The sequence below is a fragment of the Mytilus californianus genome, unplaced genomic scaffold, assembly GCF_021869535.1.
Source record: "Mytilus californianus isolate M0D057914Y unplaced genomic scaffold, xbMytCali1.0.p SCAF_10, whole genome shotgun sequence".
NCBI classification, from domain to species: domain Eukaryota; kingdom Metazoa; phylum Mollusca; class Bivalvia; order Mytilida; family Mytilidae; genus Mytilus; species Mytilus californianus.
The window spans coordinates 70,218,143-70,245,814 of NW_026262582.1; the positions used below are offsets into that span (position 1 = coordinate 70,218,143).

Consider the following 27,672-nt stretch of genomic DNA (forward strand, 5'->3'; position numbering starts at 1 on the left):
TTGTAAGACATGTATGATCCAGTGGCTTCAGAGTGTGTTTGTAAGACATGTATTATCCAGTCGCTTCAGAGTGTGTTTGTAAGACATGTATGATCTAGTGGCTTCAGAGTGTAGTTGTAAGACATGTATGATCTAGTGGCTTCAGAGTGTGTTTGTAAGACATGTATGATCCAGTGGCTTCAGAGTGTGTTTGTAAGACACGTAATTGATCTAGTGGCTTCAGAGTGTGTTTGTAAGACACGTAATTGATCCAGTGGCTTCAGAGTGTGTTTGTAAGACACGTAATTGATCCAGCGGCTTCAGAGTGTGTTTGTAAGACATGTATGATCCAGTGGCTTCAGAGTGTGGTTGTAAGACATGTATGATCTAGTGGCTTCAGAGTGTGTTTGTAAGACATGTATTATCCAGTGGCTTCAGAGTGTGTTTGTAAGACATGTATGATCCAGTGGCTTCAGAGTGTGGTTGTAAGACATGTATGATCTAGTGGCTTTAGAGTGTGTTTGTAAGACATGTTTGATCTAGTGGCTTCAGAGTGTGTTTGTAAGACACGTTATTGATCCAGTGGCTTCAGAGTGTGTTTGTAAGACATGTAATTGATCCAGCGGCTTCAGAGTGTGGTTGTAAGACATGTATGATCTAGTGGCTTCAGAGTGTGGTTGTAAGACATGTATGTTCTAGTGGCTTCAGAGTGTGTTTGTAAGACATGTATGATGTAGTAGCTTCAGAGTGTGTTTGTAAGACATGTATGATCCAGTGGCTTCAGAGTGTGTTTGTAAGACATGTATGATCCAGTGGCTTCAGAGTGTGTTTGTAAGACACGTAATTGATCCAGTGGCTTCAGAGTGTGTTTGTAAGACATGTATGATCCAGTGGCTTCAGAGTGTGTTTGTAAGACATGTATGATCCAGTGGCTTCAGTGTGTTTGTAAGACACGTAATTGATCCAGTGGCTTCAGAGTGTGTTTGTAAGACATGTATGATCCAGTGGCTTCAGAGTGTGTTTGTAAGACATGTATGATCCAGTGGCTTCAGAATGTGTTTGTAAGACATGTATGATCCAGTGGCTTCAGAGTGTGTTTGTAAGACATGTATGATCCAGCGGCGTCAGAGTGTGTTTGTAAGACATGTATGATCTAGTGGCTTCAGAGTGTGTTTGTAAGACATGTATGATCCAGTGGCGTCAGAGTGTGTTTGTAAGACATGTATGATCCAGTGGCTTCAGAGTGTGGTTGTAAGACATGTATGATCTAGTGGCTTCAGAGTGTGGTTGTAAGACATGTATGATCCAGTGGCTTCAGAGTGTGTTTGTAAGACACGTAATTGATCCAGTGGCTTCAGAGTGTGGTTGTAAGACATGTATGATCCAGTGGCTTCAGAATGTGTTTGTAAGGAATGTATGATCTAGTGGCTTCAGAGTGTGTTTGTGAGACATGTATGATCCAGTGGCTTCAGAGTGTGTTTGTAAGACATGTATGATCCAGTGGCTTCAGAGTGTGTTTGTAAGACATGTATGATCTAGTGGCTTCAGAGTGTGTTTGAAAGCCACGTAATTGATCCAGCGGCTTCAGTGTGTGTTTGTAAGACATGTATGATCCAGTGACTTCAGAGTGTGTTTGTAAGACATGTATGATCCAGTGGCTTCAGAGTGTGTTTGTAAGACATGTATGATCTAGTGGCTTCAGAGTGTGTTGGTTAGACACGTAATTGATCCAGTGGCTTCAGAGTGTGTTTGTAAGACATGTATGATCCAGTGACTTCAGAGTGTCTTTGTAAGGCATGTATGATCTAGTGGCTTCAGATTGTGTTTGTAAGACATGTATGATCCAGTGGCTTCAGAATGTGTTTGTAAGACATGTATGATCTAGTGGCTTCAGAGTGTGGTTGTAAGACATGTATGATCCAGTGGCTTCAGAGTGTGGTTGTAAGACATGTATGATCCAGTGGCTTCAGAGTGTGGTTGTAAGACATGTATGATCTAGTGGCTTCAGAGTGTGGTTGTAAGACATGTATGATCCAGTGGCTTCAGAGTGTGGTTGTAAGACATGTATGATCCAGTGGCTTCAGAGTGTGTTTGTAAGACATGTATGATCTAGTGGCTTTAGAGTGTGGTTGTAAGACATGTATGATCTAGTGGCTTCAGAGTGTGGTTGTAAGACATGTATGATCTAGTGGCTTCAGAGTGTGTTTGTAAGACATGTATGATCTAGTGGCTTCAGAGTGTGTTTGTAAGACATGTATGATCTAGTGGCTTCAGAGTGTGTTTGTAAGACATATATGATCCAGTGGCTTCAGAGTGTGTTTGTAAGACATGTTTGATCCAGTGGCGTCAGAGTGTGTTTGTAAGACATGTATGATCCAGTGGCTTCAGAGTGTGTTTGTAAGACATGTATGATCCAGTGGCTTCAGAATGTGTTTGTAAGACATGTATGATCCAGTGGCTTCAGAGTGTGTTTGTAAGACATGTATGATCTAGTGGCTTCAGAGTGTGGTTGTAAGACATGTATGATCCAGTGGCTTCAGAGTGTGGTTGTAAGACATGTATGATCCAGTGGCTTCAGAGTGTGGTTGTAAGACATGTATGATCCAGTGGCTTCAGAGTGTGTTTGTAAGACATGTATGATCTAGTGGCTTCAGAATGTGTTTGTAAGACATGTATGATCCAGTGGCTTCAGAGTGTGTTTGTAAGACATGTATGATCCAGTGGCTTCAGAGTGTGGTTGTAAGAAATGTAATTGATCCAGCGGCTTCAGAGTGTGGTTGTAAGACATGTATGATCTAGTGGCTTTAGAGTGTGGTTGTAAGACATGTATCGTCCAGTGGATTCAGAGTGTGGTTGTAAGACATGTATGATCCAGTGGCTTCAGAGTGTGTTTGTAAGACATGTATGATCCAGTGGCTTCAGAGTGTGTTTGTAAGACCTGTAATTGATCCAGCGGCTTCAGAGTGTGTTTGTAAGACATGTATGATCCAGTGGCTTCAGAATGTGATTGTAAGACATGTATGATCTAGTGGATTCAGAGTGTGTTTGTAAGACATGTATTATCCAGTGGCTTCAGAGTGTGTTTGTAAGACATGTATGATCCAGTGGCTTCAGAGTGTGTTTGCAAAGTGATTTGAAGACTTAGTTGATTTTGTTCGACCAAAAAAAATTTTCTGCACTTGTCTAGGAGAGCTGTTTCCCATAGATATGTTTTTTAGTTTTTGTTTAAAAAATACTTTATTTCCATTTGAGGCCACGAATAAGAAAATAAGGGACATTTGTTTAGAGTGAAACTGAAATGAGCATGAAGCAGTATATGAAATTAACAGTTTGAAAAATATCTGAAATGTTAACAAGGAAAGACCATTTATACAGCATATCATTATTCATTAAACAGGAAGTTGATGAGTCATAAAAGTAAAAATGCATCCCATAATATAACAATTTTGCTTACATAAAGCCTGATGCCAAATTTCAGTAACTTTGATTTGTGACCCCTGAGAAAAATGGGAGGCACAGACATAATAAAGAGCAGACGGACAGACAGGGGTAAAATAGAGTTGGGGTATAATAAATATCAAAATAAAAATATTAATAAATATTGGCAAGCTTCTTGTTTCATAATGAAAACCTTTTAAGGATATTTGCTGATCTTGTTTTTAATATTTTGTTAGATATTCGGGTCGTAATGTTCTGCTTTTCTTTAGTTCTGTTATTTATATACTATCAATTTATAGCAGTCTTTTAAAAAGCCTGTTATTTTGAGACAGAGATTCGAACATCCTTAATTGTCTCGTGAGGAGAGTTTCAGTGCAATCGCACTCAATACAGTTGTAGAATCTATTTTTTACCATCTGGCTCAGAGCATTGTACTTTTAAAAAAATTCGTAAGGGTTCCGCGGAACCCAGTGTCTCGCCTACTTTTGCTGTTAATCGCAGGCTCAACAAAAATGAGGAAAACAATTAATAAAAATAATTCCTCTCTATACTATCTTTTGATTGTAAGTAGCTTCTGTTCAAGTTTGGTAAAAATCCATGATAGTTTATGAATCTAATAAATGTTTTAAAAACTTAAACTGCAGACTGTATGTAATGTTAACTGGAAGAAAAACAAAGTCCATTTATAAGTAAAATGGAAAAAATGGAACAAAATTTTAACAAATTTTCCTTCTAGATACTAGCTTTTAATCATAAACAAGCTTCTGTCCAAGTTTGGTACAAATCCAGGATAGTTTAAGAAAGTTGTTAAAATTTTAAAAAACTTTAACCACAGAGTGAATGTAATGTAAACTGGCAGAAAAACTAAGTCCATTTTTAAGTTAAATACGGATAAACTGGATTTTTTTTATAAATTTTACTTCTGGATACTATCTTATGATCATAAACAAGCTTCTGTCCAAGTTTGGTACGAATCCAGGATAGTTTAAGAAAGTTGTTAAAATTTTAAAAACTTTAACCACAGAGTGAATGTAATGTTAACTGGCAGAAAAACTAAGTCCATTTATAAGTAAAATACGGAAAAAATGGAATTTTTTTTTTACAAAATTTACTTCTGGATACTATCTCATGATCATAAACAAGCTTCTGTCCAAGTTTGGTAGAAATCCAGGATAGTTTAAGAAAGTTATTAAAATTTGAAAAACTTTAACCACAGAGTGAATATTTGTGGACGCCGCCGACGACGACGACGCCGACGCCGACGGAATGTAGGATCGCTATGTCTCGACAAAAATGAACTATGACATGACTGTCACATGACTCATTAAATATCACGTTAACTTTTGGGTCCTATTTCAACTCTTAATCAAAAATATAAAAGGACATCTTATATTGAAAGTATAAATTTGAGTTCAAAATCAGACCAAAAATGCCCTTTCCCTATGATAGTAATTGAATGTCATGTGAAAATTGAATTTAATGTGGTAATAAAAACAAAAAAGGAAATTGGGAGATAAAAATGTCAATAAGATGGCTAAGAAAACATTAAAAACATTTTTTTTCGATAGCACTATCATAAGTATTTATGCAATATTTTCACACTAAATTTTACTCAAATGTAAAACTTTTTTCTTCTTTTTCCCATTTTTTGGGGTAGAATTTCATAACTAATTATAGGATTTACTTCATTTAAAAGATAACAATAAACCAGAATTAAGTGGAAAAATCTAATTCCCAGGAGTAAAAAAAGTACAAGTCGTAACTCTTATTGAAAACAGATCAGTTATATATATAAATTTCTATAATCAAAAGAAACCTTACAAATTGATGCCACACGTGTTTCACCTTGGTAAAGATTTTGACCTTGTATCCTCTTAGTTCTCTGGCACGAAAGATTGCAAAATAAAGAAACTGTAAACAAATCGATAAACATTATACTGTTAAGAGTATTTAAGTGTGCTGTTGTTTTCCTCACCTAGTACTTTAAGGATGATTTCGCTACTCATTTTCAAAATAACATGCTTTTTAAAAGACTGTTAAAAATTGATTGTATATAAATAAAGAAACTAAAAAACCAGAAAAAAATGAAGGGTCTGTGTGCTTTTTTTCTAGATACAAGCCATTGAAAATTTGGCGGGAAATAATTCTCTCTAGATTTTTCTTACATTTAACATTGGCACCTTTTTTCTTTCAAAAATGATGAAAAAATAACAAGGATTTTATAAGATTTTCAAAGATGACATTTTAAACTATATGTAATCAAATTATGGAAAGAAAAGTAGGGGTAAGTGGGCAAAATTTTTAATGGCACTACATGGATAAAACCAGAGGATTCCGAATATCTGGCAAAAATTCAAAACCAAGAGGAGCGAACATCCTTAAAAGAGAGGCGAAAGATACCAAAGGGATATACAAACTCATAAGTCGAAAATAAACTGACAACGCCATGGCAAAAAGAAAAGAAGACCAAAAGACAAACAACAGTAAACAAAACACAACATAGAAAACTAAAGACTGAGCAACTCAAACCCCACAAAAAAACCAGGGGTGATCTCAGGTGCTCCGAAAGGGTAACTTTAAAACAGTATATATTGTGATTTCTTTATTTGCAGATTATTTCCTTATAAAAATAAGGAGATGTGGTATGATTGCCAATGTGACAACTATCCACCAAAGTTCAAAGGAAGTGGATGTAAGAAATTATAGACAACCATATGGCCTTTAATAATGATAAAAACCCAAACAGTATAGTTGGTTATAAAGGCCCCAGACATGAAACATATGAAACAATTCAATTGAAAAAATTAACGACCTGATTTATAAAAAAGCAAATTACAAAAAAATACATATATGACAAAATTTAATATGAACCGACTGCAACCCCTGAACTACAAGCTCCTGACTTGGGACAGGCACATAAAGAATGTGGCTATGTCAAACATGTTTGTAGGTGAGAACAGTATAGTCTGCTATAAAAGGCCCCATAAAAAACAAATTTACGAAAAACAAATACGACAAATATGAACTGACTGCAACCACTGAACTACAAGCTCATGACTTGGGACAGGCACATAAAGAATGTGGCTATGTTTAACATGCTTGTAGGTGCCCAACCCTCCCCTAACCTGGGACAGTGGTGTTGCAGTACAACATAAGAATTCTTTGTTGTCATTCATATTAAATTGGCAGGCAACTCAAATATGTTGGAGGCTCCAACATGCTCAAATCTGATGTCTTATTTAAAATTACCTGTGACCTGTGACCATAAAAAATGTTCCAAACCAATTATCTTAAATTTGCCTAAAAGTGACCTGGTGACCAGAGACAATTTTAAACAAGACCATTAACTGTGACCTAATGGTGGTTAGCCCCTTCTGGAGCCTCATGTTAGATCAAATCCTCCCCAAAAAAGAAATATGCAATTTGAAAATTATTTAAAGTGTTCCCAATATAAACTCTATAATGATGACCCCAGATTTTTACCATCTTAGAATTCTAACAATATTTCTCCCCTTTTTTCAAACAAAACATTTCTCATTATATAAATAATGTATAATGATATACTAAGTATACTGTAAATTCAGAAATTATTGCGTGCTTTTATTATTGCGATTTTTGAAGAATGGATATAAATGCGAGATTAATTATTGCGATTTTAGGAAAAGCTGCATACAGATATCAGAATGCGAGTTCTTATTATTGCGATACTCACACAGTCACATTATTCGCATAAATAAAAACCTCACAATAATTTCTGAATTTACAGTAATTCATAAATCATGGGAAGTTGACGTTTCATCGATAATGACTCGGATCAACAGAATCCGTACAAGGAATTGATATTTATAATTAAATTTACTTCCTTATCATTCTCTTTCATAACTTTTTTTTTTTTTTCAAGAAGTGACGAGATAAGACACCAACTAAACCAATTAGTTTTCTAGGACAATCTTAAATTTTTCCATGGCAAAGTTATATTTAATAACCAGAGGCTTCTAGGAGTCTTAATTAATTGCTCACTTGGTAAATAGTATGCAATTTTGATATTTATTTTCCTTCTTTTTTTTTGTGATCAAACAAATTTTAAAATCACAAAATAATATATTTTCAAATATAAAAGACTGCAAGTAAAATCAAAGCCAGTAAATTATTTTTTTTCTTTAGTGACACATTTATTTAAAGTCATGTGAAACTTCAAATTTAAGAAAGTTGAATATTTCTTATATACCTGAATGGCTTAGAGTTTTAGTATTATAAACACTTGTACATGGAATTTCTTTTAAAAGAAAATCCATAATCTTATCAAAATATTCAGATATGTACTACTGTTGAATTATAATGTCTTCTATTATCTTATTTACCAATAACTTTTCCATACGCAGTGACCTTAACCATGAGACCTCTAAATTGTACCCTGAGTCTGTAAAAGTTTTGAATTAATTTTACTGAATCTATCCTAAATCCACCACCACCACCCAAAAGACTATTCTAATATTACTGACTTTTAAATTTGGATAATATAATTTTTCAACAGGTTACCTTTTCTATGGTAGGACATCCTGGTACTAGGTCAAGTAAGAGCAACCAAAAGAAGTAAAATCAAACATATAATAGGTGCGATTAGGGGGGAAAGCTAACTGTTTTTTATGATTTTGTCGTATAAAAAAAAACCAGTTAATTTTTCCTTCAAATTGTACCCATTCTAAGCTTGATTTTACTTCTTTAACTTGCTCTTACTTGACTGAGTACCAGGATGTCCTACCACAGAGTAGTTAATCTGTCGAAAAAATATAAACTCTGGAGTCGAAAGTCGGTAATATGAAAATTCAGTCTATTGTGCAACGTGTTCACATGTCAAGATTATAATGACTTTGGTTTTTCATCCTTTATAACATGCAATTTCCCTCACGTTCCATGTGCATCATGTCTCCTCAAGGTCAATTCTCAAAACATTAAGAACACTGGCACTTTTTTAATGTAAGTTCAACTGGTTCATACTAGAAATCTGGTACCTTAGGATCCATTAGCTCATCAATAACAGCTAGTAGACCAGTAAAATACAGATTTTATTAATTTGAACCCGTAAGTGGTAAACAATTCATGTGTACATGATGGCTGTCACATGGAAAAGGACTTTATCTTTTATATCAAAAATGTGATGGCATGACAAATACGATACTGTTTAACCTCCGTGAAAGTCTTTGGTCACATGGCATTGGACTTATAGAATCTAAAAATGATTTTATAATTAATAAGAAGACTTTAAAACTAATGCCACCAGTATCGTGTTCTACCTGATATTACCTGACTTCCAAAGATTTATCAAATAAATCATTTTGCAATTAATTTTATCTTATTCAAAATGCCTATATTTACTATGTGGTGGATAAAAATAGATTTGTTATTGTTTTGATGACGAAAAAGATTATGGTTTTTATTATAAATGTGTACTTATTGTACGCTTTCGTTTTGATGAAGAAAAAGACTTATGGTTTTCATTATAAATTTGTGCGCTTTAATTCTGACATTTCTATACTCAATATTCTTCCTATATTTAACTACAGCAATCTAAGATTTGATTTTTGCAAACTTAATTTTTTAATCACATTAACACTGCAGTTATTTATAACTCTCAAATCATGAATTTCTCTAGGATTTAAAAAAAAAGGATAATAGGCGCCTGAATCACTCACTTGGATAGTTACGATTTAGCCCTAATAAAAAATATATGTTTTTCATCAGAACCAAAAAAAAAATACATATGATAACAGTATTTTCTTTAAAAAATATTAGCATTGTTTATTTTTCATTTCCTTTCACAAGTTCTGAATTTTCCTCGGAGTTAGGTATTTTTGTTATTTTACTTTTTACTCATTCTTAAATTCATAACACAGTTGGTAATTGGGAAACTGATTATTGTGAGACTGTCTTCTTGACCTTCAGCTGACAGGCGTGTCTTTTCACTTTCAATCAACCTAATTCTTTCTCTTGAATTAAACTTATGGTGAGACATTTTGGAACTCAGGAAAAAATTAACTGTTTTCCAATGATTAAATAGTTGTCTTTTGAAAACATAAAGCAATAATTTTTTTTCCCAAAATTGCACCAATTGTAAGATTGATTTTACTGCTTTTAGTTGCTCTTAATTAACCAAGTACCAGAATGTCTAACCACATAGTAATCTGTTGAAAATTATATACTCTGGAGTCAAACGTCGGTAATATGAAAATAGTCTATTTGAAAAAGGATTATTGTGAGACTGTCTCATTGACCGACTGCTGAAGTAAGGCGTGTCTATTTATTTTCATCAACCAAATTAAAGGATTTCTTTCTCTTAGCTTCCAAAGACCTATTTAATTCAAAATTGGTCTATAGTGCAATCTGACACCAGTCATGTGACCTGAATAGCAAAAGTCATGTGACCTAAATAACAAAACATTCATCAATCATGTCTTAGACATAACACACTCACATGATACTTCAGTCTGGACGTAAATTAAAATTTTCTACGACTTCTTAATTATTTCCATACTGACCATAGAACACGATTGTTGTAATCAAAATTTCTATAAATAGTAAGTTTTCAAATTAATGTGGAAGCTGATTTTTAAAAGGTACTTCCCATTAAAAAGACACATTTCCATACTGAATTTTATATTTAGTAACACTTATTAGAACTGACAGTCACTTTTTAAGGAAGTTTTATAATTACCAACCCAACTTCTATCTAAATAATTACGTCCTGAAACAAGCACTAATCCATGTATGTCATTGTGACTTATTTTTTTGTGACATAATAAAATATATTATCGCTATTTTGTGTATTTTTCTTGGATCTTTTTTTGTGATAATTTTTCACATCATGCTACTCGCTTGAGATAGAAAATTATCGTCAGAAACTAAGGGCGCATGTGACATTGTCAATGTTAACATCAACAACATCATAGGCAAAATAGCGATAAACAGATTATCAATGGTCCTTCAAACTCGGAGGATGTTTCTCGACCACATCTCATCTCAGGGCTGTCATCCTTCGATGAGATTGTGGCTGAGAAGCACCCTCCCATTCGAAAAACCACCAATAATTTATAAATACAGCTAAACATATAGCCTTAAAATTAAGAAATAATAAATGTTTATTAACTTTTGCATGAAATTTTACGGAGTGATAATACATAAAAAGGATTACTGGTACCACCAAAAATATAAACTGGTAACCTCGCTATAACAAACCCTTCATAACTGGTAACCTGTTTATAACAAACCATTCATTAACTGGCAAATCAGGCATTGTTTCTATACACAGATTTCAGAGTCAAAATCTAGGTCAATTACAAAACAATCCTAAACCGTCCCTATTCTTTCTCTTTTTATTTAAGATCTGTTGGGAAATTTGACAAACAAAGAGTGTTTAAACTTACCTTTCGAGGACTTCTTGGACTATGTGGACTTCTGGGACTTTTTGGACCACTTCTACATCCATTATCACTAAAGTCACTGTAAAGCAGACCTCGTCCAAGTAACTGTGTCTCTGTTCCCATGTCATTCCCATCAGCACATACAAAACTGCTTCCTGTACTGAAGACAGTGCTGGTAGGACTGGGAGGGTACTCAGGGCCAATAACTCCACTATCACTACTTACATCACTCAGACGATGTTGTTTTTTACGTTCTTTTTCCCATTCTTGTTCCGAAATGATAGAACTCTAATAAACATGAGATAAGAATTGAGTTAATGTTTTTTTTTCTTTCAATGTTGAAAAAACTATTTCTTAACATAAAACCATTGACAACAAATTAGAATGAACAACATACTGTAAAGGACGTTCAAGGGTAACACTTAATACCCCTGTTGCCTAGCAAAAATAATCCCTAAAGTGTTTATTTCATCACAAGACAATTTCATTCAGGAACAAGAATATAATAAAATACAGAGGACATCACGCCTTACTCATATTATTATTTATTATTATTATTATTATTATTATTATTATTATTATTATTATTATTATTATTATTATTTATTACTTATTATTATTATTATCTTTATTATTATCATTTATTATTATTATTATTATTATTATTATTATTATTATTATTATTATTATTATTATTATTATTATTATTATTATTATTATTATTATTGCATTTCCATGTTCAGTGAAACAAGAAAATATGGATCAAAACCCTAATTTGGCATATATTTTTTAAATTTCAAGGAGACTTGATTGTCAACCAAACATAATGGTTTAAACACCATGCACTTGTCCAACAAAAAAGTCCTCAAGCACCAAAGTTTAAAAAAAGTTTGTGAAACCAAATAATTATGTAGAAATTGCTAACTTTTATATCATTTAGTCTCTGGTGGAAAGTTGTCCATTTATAAATTTTGAAATTATTCAGAAAGTAAGGTTTCAAATCCTTCAAGCAAAGTTGACCTTAGATTTTTATTAGGTCCTTTTTGGTCATAAAGCTCTTCAACTATTTTTGTTAATATATAGATATAAGAAGATGTGGTATGAGTGCCAATGAGACAACTCTCCATCCAAGTCACAATTTATAAAGTAAACCATTATAGGTCAAAGTACGGTCTTCAACACGGAGCCTTGGCTCACACCGAACAATACATCCTTGGCTTTACAATATTCAGTTTTGATCATTCCTGATGAAGGTAAATCCAGAAAAGCTCTTTGCATGGACACATGAAATTTATAAATTGTTGTTTTCATTTATCATTGTTTTGTCTCATCGGCAATCATACCACATCTTGTTCTTTTTAGATTTTTATGCAATATCCTTATCTACTGTGGATTCATTATTATTTGTTGGATACCAATTTTCGTGGTTTCCCAGGGACCAAGAATTACAAATTTTCTGTAGGAATTTAAGCAGACTTTACCTGTCCTAAGTCAGGAATCTGATGTTCAATAGTTGTCATTTTTTTGATGTGGTTCATAAGTGTTTCTCATTTCTCATTTTTTATATAGATTAGACCGTTGGTTTTCCCGTTTGAATGGTTTAACACTAGTCATTTTTGGGGCCCTTTACAGCTTGCTGTGCTGTGTGAGCCAAGGCTCCATCTTGAAGACCGTAATTTGACCTATAATGGTTTACTTTTATAAATTTTTACTTGGATGGAGAGTTGTCTCATTGGCACTCATACCACATCCTCTTATATCTATTTAGCTAAACCACGAAATCAAATATCCACGAAAATGCATGAGTTCCTCAATCCACGAAAATTGGTACGCACGAAAATAAATGAATCCACAGTAATTATTTTCAAACTTACCTCTTCCTCTTCCACTTCCTCCAAGCTGATTTCATCTGCTTCAAAAATATCATTTTTACTTGAGGATGTAGTCCGAGGTTTACCTATAAAATTACAAACATTATAAATAGAAGTTATGCAATGCACATTGGCTTCATTATTATTCTTTATATAAAAATTTTCATGGATTCCATACATCTATAGGAATATATAAATCACAAATTTAAATGCCAATCTGCCTAAGAATCAGGCAGAGGTGAAAACATGATAATCAAAAACCCACTCAAGTTGACATTAATTTATGTTCAAAATGTATAATAGTGCACGAATATAACATTCGTTTACTTTTCCTGTTCTGGTAATTCAAGATATAATTTGGTTGAAATGCACTAGAAATTATCAATTAAGGGGAGCTAACTCCGTAATCTGCTATCATTATCTTACCAAAAGTTATCTAGAGATTTCCCGAATTAACAGACAAGCAGAGACAAAAGACCTACTATCTCTAACTCAGGATGAGGGTAACTTCAAAATCATTAGTTAGGATGGTTAGGTCGTTGGGTTTTTTCGGCCATGTTTTGAATTTTTCTAAATTGCCTTCTTCTTATAAAGACTGCCAGGCACTTAAATGCTCAAAAAAGTATTAACTATCATAGAACTGTATGCAGAATATGCCAAAACTACAATAATCAAATCAAGTATCAACTGAAATAGCATTGTGTTCCAATCCACAAAAAATTGTTCCCATGAAAATAAAATTGTTGAACAATACACAAATCCGAAGTAAAAATTTATTCTGTACCTAAACTTTTCTGAAAATGGTAAATATACAATCCATTTTTAACAGCAAAAAATAGCTGAAATAATTAAGTTAAAAGCACAATTTTTCCTTCTTTCTATGAATTTTGTTGTTTTTTCAGAAAAAAAAACCTTTGTTCAAATGAACATGATTGATTGATTGATTATTGGTGTTAAACAACTTTTAGCATTATTGGCTATTTAGAGACAGTCAGTTTTTATTGGTGGAGAAAGCCTAAGTGCCTGAAGAAAACCATCGAACTTTTGCAGAAAACCTGACAATTTTATAAAAATAAGGTGATGTGATATGATTGCCAATGAGACAACTATCCACTAAAGTTCAAATGAAGTGGACGTAAGCAATTATAGGCAACTGTACGGGCTTCAACAATGAGAAAAACTCATACCGTATGGTCGGCTATAAAAGGCCCCGATATGAAAAATATGAAACAATTCCATTGAGAAAACTAACGGCCTAATTTATAACAAAACAATTTACGACAAACAAATATGACAGACATGAACCAACGACAACCACAGGATAGTTTGACCAAGCAGGGTCAACAATGGGCCAGGTCTCCTCAAGAATTTTCCAGTTCAGAAGCCAAAAACTTTTTCCAAGTTAAAAAATATAATTGTACATTTTGGATTCCAATACTCTGTTTTGAAATTCTTAATTACCACTGAATGTCAATCAGCTGCAAAAAAATAACCTATCAGGTTTTTTAATTATTAAAAACAAATGTAACTTACAAACTTAAAAAGCTATTTAGATAAGATTTGAGTTATCTCCCATTACATGGATATTCTTCAAAAAATTTCAGATTATTTATTTTCAAGATGTTTATGAAAAGGTTTATTGAATTTGTTGGAATAATTTAAACACAATGGAAAATCAATGAAATTTACACAAATAATTTTAATAGTTTTATCATTTAAAACTAATAATGTACTTGCACCTATAAATGAACTATTTGAAGAAAATAATAATGAAAATACTCTTTTCCTTCAATAATGCAATTTTATTAAAATATTAATCATTTTCTTTATAACATGGACTTATTCATTCATTAGCTTAAATGTTTGTACTGTATGAAATTATATATCATTTCTAATATCACAAACAAAAAAAAACTTACAAAATATTTTAAAATCCAGCTGAAGGGAGACAACTATAAATTTGTTTCTATGAAAGCTTGTTATGTTTTGGTGTCCATTTCTAAAGATATCCCCCAAACATGTATTCTTTTATATGACATCTGATTCACAAGATATGGTTCATTTTATTCATGTTATCATTTTGGTGTATCAGAGAATAGGAAATTATCAGACATCTAGAGAGAAATAAAATAATCTAGTGATTGAAGGACTTAAAAGATACCTCCAAATTAGGCTCCAATGAAGAAATATGAATTTCTATATTTTTCCAAGTTTTTACAACTGAAAAATGTTAAATCTCAGCTAAAATTTGTGGAGAAGAGGGCGCAACACTTTATTTGATCAGCTGATGTACAACAAGAAAATATTCAACTTAAGACATTTAAATTACAGCCAGGCATTAAGACCAGTCCAGTAATTGGCTCAGACATTTGTCACATATCTGGGTTTTTTTTTAATGTATATTTTGTAATTAGGGTAAATATTTTTTCTTAAGGTAATATATAAGAAATTCATTGCTTCCCCTTTTCTGTAGAATTAATGATGACTGAGCAGTTACAACAAATCAGTCACATGTGGAGCAGGATTTGCTTACCCTTCTGGAGCACCTGAGATCACCCTTGGTTTTTGGTGGGGTTCGTTTTGCTCAGTCCTTTTTTTCTGTGTCATGCTTTGTATACTATTGTTTGTATTTTGTTCATTTTTTCGTTTTATACCATGGCATTGTCAGTTTGTTTTTCGTTTTATACCATGGCATTGTCAGTTTGTTTTTCGTTTTATGCCATGGCATTGTCAGTTTGTTTTTCGTTTTATGCCATGGCATTGTCAGTTTGTTTTTCGTTTTATGCCATGGCATTGTCAGTTTGTTTTTCGTTTTATGCCATGGCATTGTCAGTTTGTTTTTCGTTTTATGCCATGGCATTGTCAGTTTGTTTTTCGTTTTATACAATGGCATTGTCAGTTTGTTTTTCGTTTTATACAATGACATTGTCAGTTTGTTTTTCGTTGTATACCATGGCATTGTCAGTTTGTATTTCGTTGTATACCATGGCATTGTCAGTTTGTATTTTGTTGTATACCATGGCATTGTCAGTTTGTTTTTCGTTGTATGCCATGGCATTGTCAGTTTGTTTTTTGTTTTATACCATGACATTGTCAGTTTGTATTTTGTTGTATACCATGACATTGTCAGTTTGTATTTTGTTGTATACCATAACATTGTCAGTTTGTTTTTCGTTGTATACCATGTCATTGTCAGTTTGTATTTTGTTGTATACCATAACATTGTGAGTTTGTATTTCGTTGTATACCATGGCATTGTCAGTTTGTATTTTGTTGTATACCATGACATTGTCAGTTTGTATTTTGTTGTATACCATGACATTGTCAGTTTGTATTTTGTTGTATACCATGGCATTGTCAGTTTGTATTTTGTTGTATGCCATGGCATTGTCAGTTTGTATTTTGTTGTATACCATGACATTGTCAGTTTGTATTTTGTTGTATACCATAACATTGTCAGTTTGTATTTCGTTGTATACCATGGCATTGTCAGTTTGTATTTTGTTGTATACCATGACATTGTCAGTTTGTATTTTGTTGTATACCATAACATTGTCAGTTTGTTTTTCGTTTTATACCATGGCATTGTCAGTTTGTATTTTGTTGTATACCATAACATTGTCAGTTTTTTTTTCGTTTTATACCATGGCATTGTCAGTTTGTATTTTGTTGTATACCATAACATTGTCAGTTTGTATTTTGTTGTATACCATAACATTGTCAGTTTGTATTTCGTTGTATGCCATGGCATTGTCAGTTTGTATTTTGTTGTATACCATGACATTGTCAGTTTGTATTTTGTTGTATACCATAACATTGTCAGTTTGTATTTCGTTGTATACCATAACATTGTCAGTTTGTATTTTGTTGTATACCATAACATTGTCAGTTTGTATTTCGTTGTATACCATGGCATTGTCAGTTTGTATTTCGTTTTATGCCATGGCATTGTCAGTTTGTTTTTTGACTTTATGAGTTTGGTTATCCTCTTTATTTTAAGCCCAATAACAACCCATGTAATTTTCAACTTTATGGCTAGCAAAAATTCCCACCTGCTGGTAGATGAGATGAGCCTGTAAACGGATCACTTTTATACGGCCTCTCCTTCCGTTCCCGTCTCTTCTTTAGAGCATCAGAGGTAGTGCTATTACAGACATCAGAGGTTGACCTTGTCACCGAACTCTGGAATGAAAGAAGTTAAGATGTACTACAAAAAATACACTGGAAAAGGGAAGACAAGATATACAACACAAAAAAACTTTGAAATGTTAAAATAAAAGGAGTCTAATGTCAAAGACAATGTTAAAAAAAATATTCTGAAATAAAAAAAGTTAAAATATGTACTTATAGTCTATACAGTATGGGTTTTGCTCATTGTTGAAGGATGTACAGTGACCTATAATTGATAAATTTGAATCATTTTGACTCTACTGGATAAATGTCTTATTGGCATTCATACCACATCTCCTTTATACTTATATTTTATATTATAAAAGGGAGTCAAAAGCTATTTCAATCAGTCATTTTCAGAAACCTGAATTGACTTTAAAATTACTTGGAAATCCTGCTACAGTATTCTTGTTCAATGCAAAACTTAAATAACAATGATTAGAAGTTTTATTCCCTGTTCTACATAGATGGTAATATAGGTATTTGTTTTGTGTATATAGTATATGTAAATACATTTTTTTTACTCCAATATTTATAAAAATAACATGATGTTCAAATAAAAAACTCCCAACCTACAAATGCCAAAACTTTTTGGGGTACATGTATTTAACTAATGATTTCTAGAATTTTAATTAAATTTTATTGGGTATCCTCTACAGAACACATAATTATTCTCTAAGACTAAGAGAGTAATCATGTGTTTGAGAGAGGATATACCACATAAAATTAAATTAAAAGAACATGATGTTCAAATAAAAAAAACCTACAAACCAAAATTTTTTTGTGGTATTTAATTAAGGATTAGAACTTTTAAAGACAAACAGATTATAATCCAATTTATATGGTTTCTATAAAGTCTGAATACACAGATTAATCACATACTTATTGACTTAGTAAAGCCAGACCAAATATTGACTGATACTGTGTTAGGGAATGATTAGCCGAATTGAGTTTTCCAACTAATTCTAATGTAAACTTATCTACATGTAGTGATCTCATTTAACTGAGTATTACAAGTTATATTACCCAGTCATGCTGCATTCAGGTTTCAAGGTTTTATTTTTTTTATTTTTTTTTTCAGGTTAATTTTCTCAAATTTTTTTTGACCAGTATTTTTTTTATTTTGTTGTGTTTTGTTTTTTTTTTCTATTTTTTTTTTTTATTTTTTTGGTTAGTTTTTTTTTTTTAGTTTTTTTTTTGGTTGGGGTATGGGTTGTGGGTACAGACTTCATTTCATTTTTCTCATTGCAGCTTGGATCAATTAATAAATCCTTCATTGTAGAATGTCATTAATAGAAAAAAAGATGAAACCTGTTGTCACCATGGTCACTGAAATCAAAATGAAAAGATATGATAAACTTTTATACTAAGCTCTTCAACTCACCTTGGAATCGTCTTCTACTTGTAGATTTTGTTGAGACAGATAGTTATCCACTTTGTTAGAAATGCAATGGGTCGGACTAGAATGGTTTTCAGAATTAGTTCCAGACACAGAATTATCATTGACCTTATCTGAACAATCACTGGAAGAACTGGGAACAGAACTATCTGTAGGTTTGTCTGAATTGTCACTCCATAATTCCACATTCTGAATATCACAAGAGTTGTCTTTTCCTGATGTTATTTTACCAGAAAATGTGTCCTTCTTAGGTATAATATGAGTAAATGCATTATTGTTTGATGAAATTGAGTCGTACGTATTCCGCTGAGATAGAGAAGTATCAAAGCTATTATTTTGGGGCAAATCCTGTTCAGAGTTATCTTTTCCTGACGTTGAATCACTGTTACCTCTCCCTGAATTTAAATTACTAGATTCAGAATAAGCTGCCCTTAAATTAGCACTAGATTCATTATTTTCTGGAGAGTCTATGAAATTATATCCTTTTGAAGAGTGGTTGTTTAGATGTAAATTATTATCTCCCCTTGTAGAAATGGTAGTATGCACAGAATCATCTCCTTTTAAGGGTGTTTCCTGTTCACCAAGGTTAAATCTAATCACATGATCACTAGAGAAGTCAAAAGACCCAACAGTAGCGGATGAAGGGTTGCTACTCGAGTCGAATGTTGAAGCACTAAATAAGGGACTAAATGTCGAAAAAGTTTCACAACTCTGTACACTTTTTATTTCCAATGGCGGAGGTTTAAATTTCATCTTAACCTCGTCCAAAGATTTTCCAGTATGATTAGCACTATCAACTTTTAATTGAGAGTCTGATTGACTTCGTAAAAATGGCTTCTTTTGTCCAATTTTCCGTTTTCGAGATGCACGAAGAACTACACGCTTTTTGGGGTCAGATACATGCTTCGGTGGTAAGCCAATACCAGATTCCTCTGGTGTTTTTGGCAATATACGTGAACTCTTTGGTTTTTCTACATTTCCATCATTTTGACCTATATGAACATGATCTTTCTTATCCTTATTCCTATCAACAACAATTTGTTGTTGCCTTGGAGATGACACAGGACTAGATGAACTCTTTATCTTAACTGGGATAGGAATTTCACTCCTCCGAGCACTTTTGAACTTTTCCTTCAGAATGTTTGCAGAATTTTCAATAACACTTAAATCAGATTTGTCCTCAGCTTCTACGTCATACATAGAATGTTTGTCACAGTTGGATTCGCCATTGTTTGTACTTAAAGACTGATCTTCGTGGTTTTGAAAATATTTTTCTTTGATTCGTTGGCATCTTGAATGTGACCTACTTTTTGGCCTCTCATTTTCAAATGTTCTATTTTTATCACAGTTTTCACATGAAGTTTGTTCTTCATCATCATACGGACCTTCTTCTGGAATTTCTTTAAAATGTTTGGACATCTTAAATTCATGAAAACTTGGTATAGCGAATTTCTTTCGATTGCTAGTCCTTTGTTTAGACAAACTACTATCAACAGATGAGCGAAGAATATCATTTTCTGTTTGATTGTCCAAAATATTGGTATTTTCTTTATCTGACCCTTCACCTCTATTGTAATCATATTCACAAACCGTATTACGACGAGTCCGTGTAACAGGTGAATTTTCCCATTCACTTTTCAATTTGTCATCATTAAACGAAAATGTTGAAATTAAGTTTGTTTTTCTTTCTTGTGATTGGTCATCGTCAAAGTCTAACTGAGACAAATCTAAATTTGATAACGCCTTCTTCATTCCTGCTCCTCGCCCCTGTCTCAACGAAATCTTGTCGATCAAATTTTCATGTTTTGATAAATATTTCTTGAAAAGATCGCTATTCAGCATAACATCAACACGGGAAGACACTGATACCCTAGACACATTACTGGGTCGACATGATTCTGGTCGTGGTGGTTTTGATGTTAATGATGTCCGATGTCCTGAATCACCTTTAGAAATCACGTTCTTTTTTCGACATAACAGGACACTACCACTCTTGGATGTTTTACGTGTACTGCTTTTGGAATCACCTGATATTTTTTCATTTTCAGAATTTTCAGAATTTTTTAGTGCAATTGACGGAATCTCAGATTCGTCTATACCAATGCTGTTACTTTCGTTCTCAGAATCATTTTGATTTTCTGATTTTAAAACTGAATTTGTAAACTCTACATTCTCCAAATCCTCAATTTGAATATCTGTGCTATTCTCGTAAGAAGAATGAATCTTATCTGAATCTGAATCATTTTTTCTATTCCCAATGCTATTTTCCATCGCTTGAAGTTCTGATTTTCTAGGAGATGTTTTGGAAAACACGGGTGATCCTGAATCCCTACAATCTATGTCATCAATACTAGAGATTGATGTGGTACTCAATCCATGGTCATCATTTCCGCTATCATGGCTCTTTGCCCGAGACTGCTTCTTCTTGAACTTATCTAAATCACTTATATCTAGACCACTATCTCTACGTACAAGCTTTGTTCTGCTTATGCTGTCAAAACCTACGTCAAGACCACTATCTCTGCGGGTTGTATTTATGGGTCCAGCCTTAAGCAACAATTCATCATGTTCTGTTTCCATGACGATGTTTTGTCCATTTCAACTAAAATAAAAAAAATATATAGATTGTTTTAATAATTCTTAGTATTCAAAGGGAGATAACTCAAGAAAAATAAAGAAATATTTCAGTCTACAAAAACACATTAAAAAGTTAAGTTAATTAAGACATGTAGGAATTCATAGAACTCCCCCCCCCCCCCCACTCACTCATGAAAATTCTTGTGCCTAGCAAAGCTTTTGTGCCATCTTAATTATTTAAGCCTTATGATACAGCTGATGAGCTTGACAGTTAATATGTGTAGGCCAGAGCTTCTGTGTCTGCCACAGTTGTCATTCCTGCTAGCAAAATAATGATTAATTGATTGGTTGTTGCTTGCTAAAATGTCCAGTGGCAAATATTTCATGCACACTATGGATTCATTATTATTTGTGGGATATCATACCAATCAGGTGCGGATCCAGGATTTTGAAAAAGGGGGACCCCCTAGCAAGCCAATGCTTAGGGTAATACTAGTAAAAAGTCTATGGGTTTATTATATATGAAGCTCCCTGCCCCCACCCCTCCCCCCTTTCTAAATCCAATTCTGTCAATATATGTAGATTTCTTGGGTAATAAATTCACAGTATTCAGGAAGAGAGCCATCAACAATTAATACTTTTTAAATTTTACTATAGAAGTGTAATTCTCATTCAAGAGGATTTTAACCCATTCATTTAAACATTGTTGAATGTTAAAACAAATGGTTAAATATGTGTCAAGTCCTTATTGTATTTAAGCATCTCAAAATAAACCCTCGTTTCATTAACCAAACTTATTTATTCTAAATACCGTTTAAAGTCTTCAATTGTCACTCGACGGATAAAGTAGCAGTTTTAGGTCAGGTTATTTGAAGCCCACCCCCTTAATAAGGAATCGTTTTGTTCCGTTTGACAATACGAAAAACTATTAAATATCGATAGCATTCAGATAAGTTTATCTGAATTAGATCAAAAATCATATTTAAAAGATCGTTATAATGTTTAAATAATTATTAGGTGATGTACAATTACATGGTCCAATAGTCAAAAGACTTCAAATTCAGACTTTGGTTCGGTGTAAAATATTCATTATATTTAAAGTGCATTTAATTGTTTCTAAATCAGGACCAATAGTGCTTCATATTTCTATTTCGTATAAGAATATTAAATTGATATACTTAAAGTACATTCAATTGTTTAAAGATCGTAAAATTTGCATTTTTTAGAATGAAATAAGATATTTTAGATGTCTGCAGTTTAAAGATCATCAAATTTGTGTTTTTAAGAATGAAATAAAAGATTTTTTAGTTGTCTGCAGGCATTTTTCTATATTGAAACAACAATCAAACAGAACAAAGGCTAAAAAAATTATCCAGAGCTGCTTATAACCATTATCATGCAATGTTGTACCCCAACTTTTTGGATCACCATGGTATGTGTGGCAACAAATAAGTTGTTTGCCAAAAACTTTCTTTTTATTCATACTGTGAATTAGTAGTTCTCCTCTACAAAACAGTTTAAAATTGAGAATGGAAACGGGGAATGTGTCAAAGAGACGACAACCTGACCTTGACTATTTTGTGCCAAAAAATTATATTTTTCAGATCAAAGAGTTAAGATGTATGGACAGAATAACCAGGATGTTTAACAATTATTACATCCAGTGGCAAATTAAATATGAATAAGAAGATGTGGTATAAGTGCTAATGAGACAACTCTCCATCCACGTCACAATGTGTAAAAAGTAAATAATCATGGGTCAAAGTACGCCGTTCAACACGGACCTTGACTCACACCGAACAGCAAGCTATAAAGGGCCCCAAAATGACTAGTGTAAAACAATTCGATACAAAGGATGAGAAGTTAATAATGTGATATCAATAATATAAACTCTGCTTTATATGAGACTGACACACTGAGCGAGGTAACAGTCCGCAGGAAGACATTGTTACCCTACCCGGACACATGATTCTTATACCAAGCTGACCAGCCTTTGCTTTAACTCCTAAATGCCTTGTGCTTAGGGTAGAAGCAGCAAATACCAATTTTCAAGACTTTGGTTTGACCATAGGTGCTGATCCAGATTTTGAAACAGAGGGGACTCCCTGGCAAGCCACCGTTGGGAGTGATACTTGTAAATAGTCTATTTATTTATCAAATATAAAGTTCCATAAGGGGGGACTGGACCTCTGTCAAATAAATTGAATTTGGACCAGGTAACGGATCAAACCCCACCACTGTAGGGAATTGAATATTATGGAAGACCGCATGATGCCTTATGGTTCACAAATCGTTTTGTTGGGTAGCTGTCTAGACCTTGCATCTTGATCCTTTTATTTATACTAAAATGTATGCAAAAAAACTTTTGATTGAGCTATTGCATTTATATTTTTATTGCTGGAAAATTTATTATTCAACAAACAAGATGACAATATATTTTTTATTTCACAATCGTTTCTTACTTCTGAAATAAAATAGTTACTTAATTATTACCATTTCAAATGATATTAGTCAATTAATATAGCATAAATCAAATCTGTGTGCCTTTTAAAGCCATAAATTAAATAAGGCCAAGTTATAAGTTCACAATTAATGTATTAAACATTGCGTCAGTATTAAGCTGTTTTAATACACTAATACACGCTTCATAGAATTAAATTATCAATAATCATATATCTTTAATTGCCAAATAACCAAATATTGATTATATTTTGTTTAGTAATATTGATTAAAATTTGACTATAAAAGTTATTTCAGCAGTTAATAATAAAATCATAACAGGCCATTAGCATTGATATTTTCAAAAATGTTATTTTCACTTAAGAATGATTTCTAAATGTAGTACAAATTTTATCTGCATCAAAAGTTTCAAACTTAACAGGGCCAAATAAGATATCGTATTTTGGCTGTAACAAAATGGCATGAATTCAATATACATGTTATTCATATGGTATTTTCCATTTATTTTGGGACCCCATTTTTGGCCAGGACCATGGTCACAATTTTTTTTAGCTTTAATAGTTTTCTGTATAATGATTTTTTAATACAGCTATCTTTGTGTTGTCTTTATATATTTTAGTCAGTTGCAGATTCCATACCTGTCAATAATCCTATTATCATTATTCCTTATATTCAATATAATATTACAGCAAAATTGAAACGGTAAGCACAAAAATTACCAACACTTCTGATTTTGTAACTTTGAACTTGGACTTTCTGCAAAAAAATTACAAGTGTCTACAATGTATATATACTTCAATATGTGCCTGTCCCAAGTCAGGAGCCTGTAATTCAGTGGTTGTTGTTTGTTGCTGTATTACATATTTGTTTTTTCGTTCATTTTTTTTTTCATAATTTAGGCCGTTAATTTTCTCGTATGAATGGTTTTACATTTGTCATTTCAGGGCCTTTTATAGCTGACTATACGGTATGGGCTTTGCTCATTGTTGAAGGCTGAAGAAGTTCTAAAGAAATGATATGAGACAAACACCAAAGCGGTTCTAGAAAGATCTGCACGCAAACAACATGGAAATCCCTAAACCCGGAAAAAAACATTAAAATATAAAACAGCTGACTACCTTCCTGACTTGCATTTATTAATGACTAACACCCAAGGACTCATCATGAACTTATCTGATTTTATATTGTCTATCTTTTTTAAACCCAGTCTTATGAGTACATGTTAATCTGACGTCCATCTTTATTAAACCCTGAGTCTTATGACTGCACTATAATTTGGCAACATTTGCAGTGATATTAAGATAATTTGAATCTCTCATAATGACTTTAATAATTATCAATTGTTTGGGCTTGTCTAAAACAATACAAGTTTATTTGTTTATTTCACTCGATAGCGTCATATTTTGTGTGAAACATTATACTTGTAGACATGGTTCAGAGTTTTTAGACCAAATATTAAGTACAGTGTCAAATATCAGTTCCCACAAAGCTAATTCTAGAATATATTCCAGGTATAATTACATGGTTTTATTACACAAGATAAGTATATTTTAGATTGGTGGGAGTCCCAAAAAGGGGGTAGAAGTCCCAAAAAAAGGGGGTGGAATGCAAATAATATAAATAGTCATTATAAGCAAAAGCAAAAGCTATAAATGTTATAGCAAATGTTATAAAAGCTTATGAAGCTTAACATATGAAAAATAATGTGATATAAGAAACATAATAAAAGATGTTGGTTTTCCCGTTTGAATGGTTTTACACTAGTAATTTTTGGGGCCCTTTAAAGTTTATAGCTTGCTGTTCGGTGTGAGCCAAGGCTTCGTGTTGAAGGCTGTACTTTGACTTATGATTGTTAACTTTTTATACATTGTGACTTGGATGGAGAGTTGTCTCATTGGCACTCATACCACATCTTCTTATTTATATGCAATATAGAATAACTGAGCTATACTGTGAATGAAAAAAAAACTTTGTGCAATTTCAAATTTATTAAAACCATACGTTGTGCAGGCAAATAAAAGAGAGAAAAAATACTCCTCTTGCATTTCACTTAGAATCCAAGACAGATAATAAAAGCTGGCATAATAAGCATAGCATAGAATACTTAAAATGGATATGACCTAAGCTGATGAAAATTTAACAAATATATCAATAATCTGCACAAACTGCATGTGCACTTATATCATTTTCATTCAACATATTCAATTACTTAAAATATTTTTAAACTAATAGAAAATTTTTTTTTTTTTCTAAATTCATCAGCTATATATCATTCCATAAAGCAGCTAGAGTAAAATCTTACCATATGTTGATGTTCTAACCCTAAGAATATTATCTACAATATTGGAACATTTAAAATTATTTAAACAAATTTTGAATTCAACGAATATCTATATAACTATATTTACTATCTTTAAATACTGTTAAGTCAATATGGCCCCTAACAAAAAAAAATTCCTGGAAATTCAATTCAAGCAATTTAAAAGCTCAAAATTTTATTTCCGAGTTACATGATAAAAAAAACAAGAAAATGGCATGTCACTCCATAGAGTGGACAAAGTGACTATCTTACTTTATTACAGAATGTAGATTTAATCATTTCGCAGACTGCTGAAAATTGTATGTTCATGGATATTTTATTTCAATGGTCTTAGTTTAACCCCCGCCACATTCTATATGTGCCTGTCCCAATTCAGGAGCCTGTAATTCAGTGGTTGTCCTTTGTTGCTGTATAACATATTTGTTTTTCCTTCATTATTTTGTACATAAATTAGGCCATTAGTTTTCTCGTTTGAATAGTTTTACATTTGTCATTTCTGGGCCTTATGTGATATGGGCTTTGCTCATTGTTGAAGGCCGTACGGTGACCTATAGTTGTTAATTTCTGTGTCATTTGGTCTCTTGTGGAGAGTTGTCTCATTGGCATTAATACCACATCTTCTTTTTATATCAACAAATTTTCTGTACAAGTCCATAGTATAACTCCATACACTATTTGTATTTTGTTGAATTTTTGGTTTTTCTTTGGGGTTTTTTTTTTTTTCGAATTTGCTGTAAATAATGACCCACGTAAATTATATTGGGTGTCTTTCACTTCTAGTATTGTCCAAAAGTAGAACACAATTGGTCTAGATCTTTTAATCTTTAATGTGCAAATTTTGTGAGAAGAGTGTAATTCATTTGACAGGTTTTTCCTCTAAATAAGGAAAAATATGTGTTTTACTATATTTGCACATCTGTTTTTCACAAATACAGAATGTCTTTTGTTCAATTCAAATTGTTTCAATTTTGCTCTGTAAGGGGAGATAACTCAGATAATGTAACTTTTTTAATGGAATGTGTTATGAATTTACCTATTTTTTTGTGTGAGCAAAATAAAACGAGTCACATGACCCAAATTTTTCTATTTATTTTCTGAAAGCTCATAAGAGCTATATATATCTTCTTATACTTTAACTTAAAATTCTATCGTTCTGTTTTCTTGTTATCACAAAAAATTATCCATGTATAACCTATACTTATAAAACTATGCTTGATAAAAAGCCCTGTGACCCATACTTTTCATTATAATTTTGAAAAAAAAGCATGATATAAACTACATTTTGGCAAATTAGATTTTAATTTTAATTAACCCACATTACCTTAATTGTACCCACAAAATCCACGAAAAATTAGTATTCAATGAATAAAAAATTTAAGCCACAATTGTGGTGTCCAACATTCAAGAGACTAATCTAATATTACTAGGCCTATAATTTTAAATTGGTACAGAATTTTTACAGTGAAAGGACCATATTGAATGACACAAACTGTCTCAAATTAATTGGTGTGTGTATCACACAATAGTGTCAAATTTTGTGTAAGACAATATACTTACAGCTGACATGCATGGTTCTTAATTTTACCACACTTGCTTAAATCTCCCCTCCCACACTGAATTATACAAGAGGGTCTGCATGGGGTTTACAGAATAGAGAATAATGGGCAAAATGTGCAGAATGAACGGGAAAAAATAAAGAATAGAGAACGATGGGGTGCTCAAATATAAAGAATAGAAAATAACAGGCAAAATTCATATAGAAAAGAGAAAAATGGCTTAAAAAATTACAGAATTGGAATGCATAGTTCTTTTACCACACATGCTAAATCTCCGCTCCCACGCCGACTTATACAAGAGGGTCTGCACGGGGTTTATAAAAAAGAAAATAATGGGCAAAATGTACCGATTGAAGGGGGGGGAATTATAAAGAATAGAGAATAGATAATCATGATAATAATAGGCAAAATGTCCAGAATAAAGGGAGGGTAAAGAATATAAATGGGGTGCTAAAATATAAAGATTAGAGAATAACAGGCAAAT

General features: G+C 32.5%; 1 protein-coding gene across 2 annotated transcripts in view; it reads right to left on the minus strand.

The window, feature by feature from the left end:
* The window catches only part of LOC127718442 (uncharacterized), a 63,449-nt gene that overhangs the window by 27,614 nt on the left and 8,163 nt on the right, over positions 1-27,672 (minus strand). The window contains exons 1-5 of one of the 2 annotated variants that reach the window (XM_052224462.1): positions 25,615-25,649; positions 18,261-20,877; positions 16,759-16,888; positions 12,710-12,792; positions 10,839-11,123 (exon numbers count right to left, since the gene is read on the minus strand). In XM_052224462.1, coding sequence (XP_052080422.1) covers positions 10,839-11,123; positions 12,710-12,792; positions 16,759-16,888; positions 18,261-20,855 — 3,093 coding nt within the window. In that variant the 5' untranslated portion in view covers positions 20,856-20,877; positions 25,615-25,649. Of the gene's footprint in view, positions 1-10,838; positions 11,124-12,709; positions 12,793-16,758; positions 16,889-18,260; positions 20,878-25,614; positions 25,650-27,672 lie in introns of those variants that run through there. The other variant, XM_052224461.1, reaches the window with a different exon arrangement.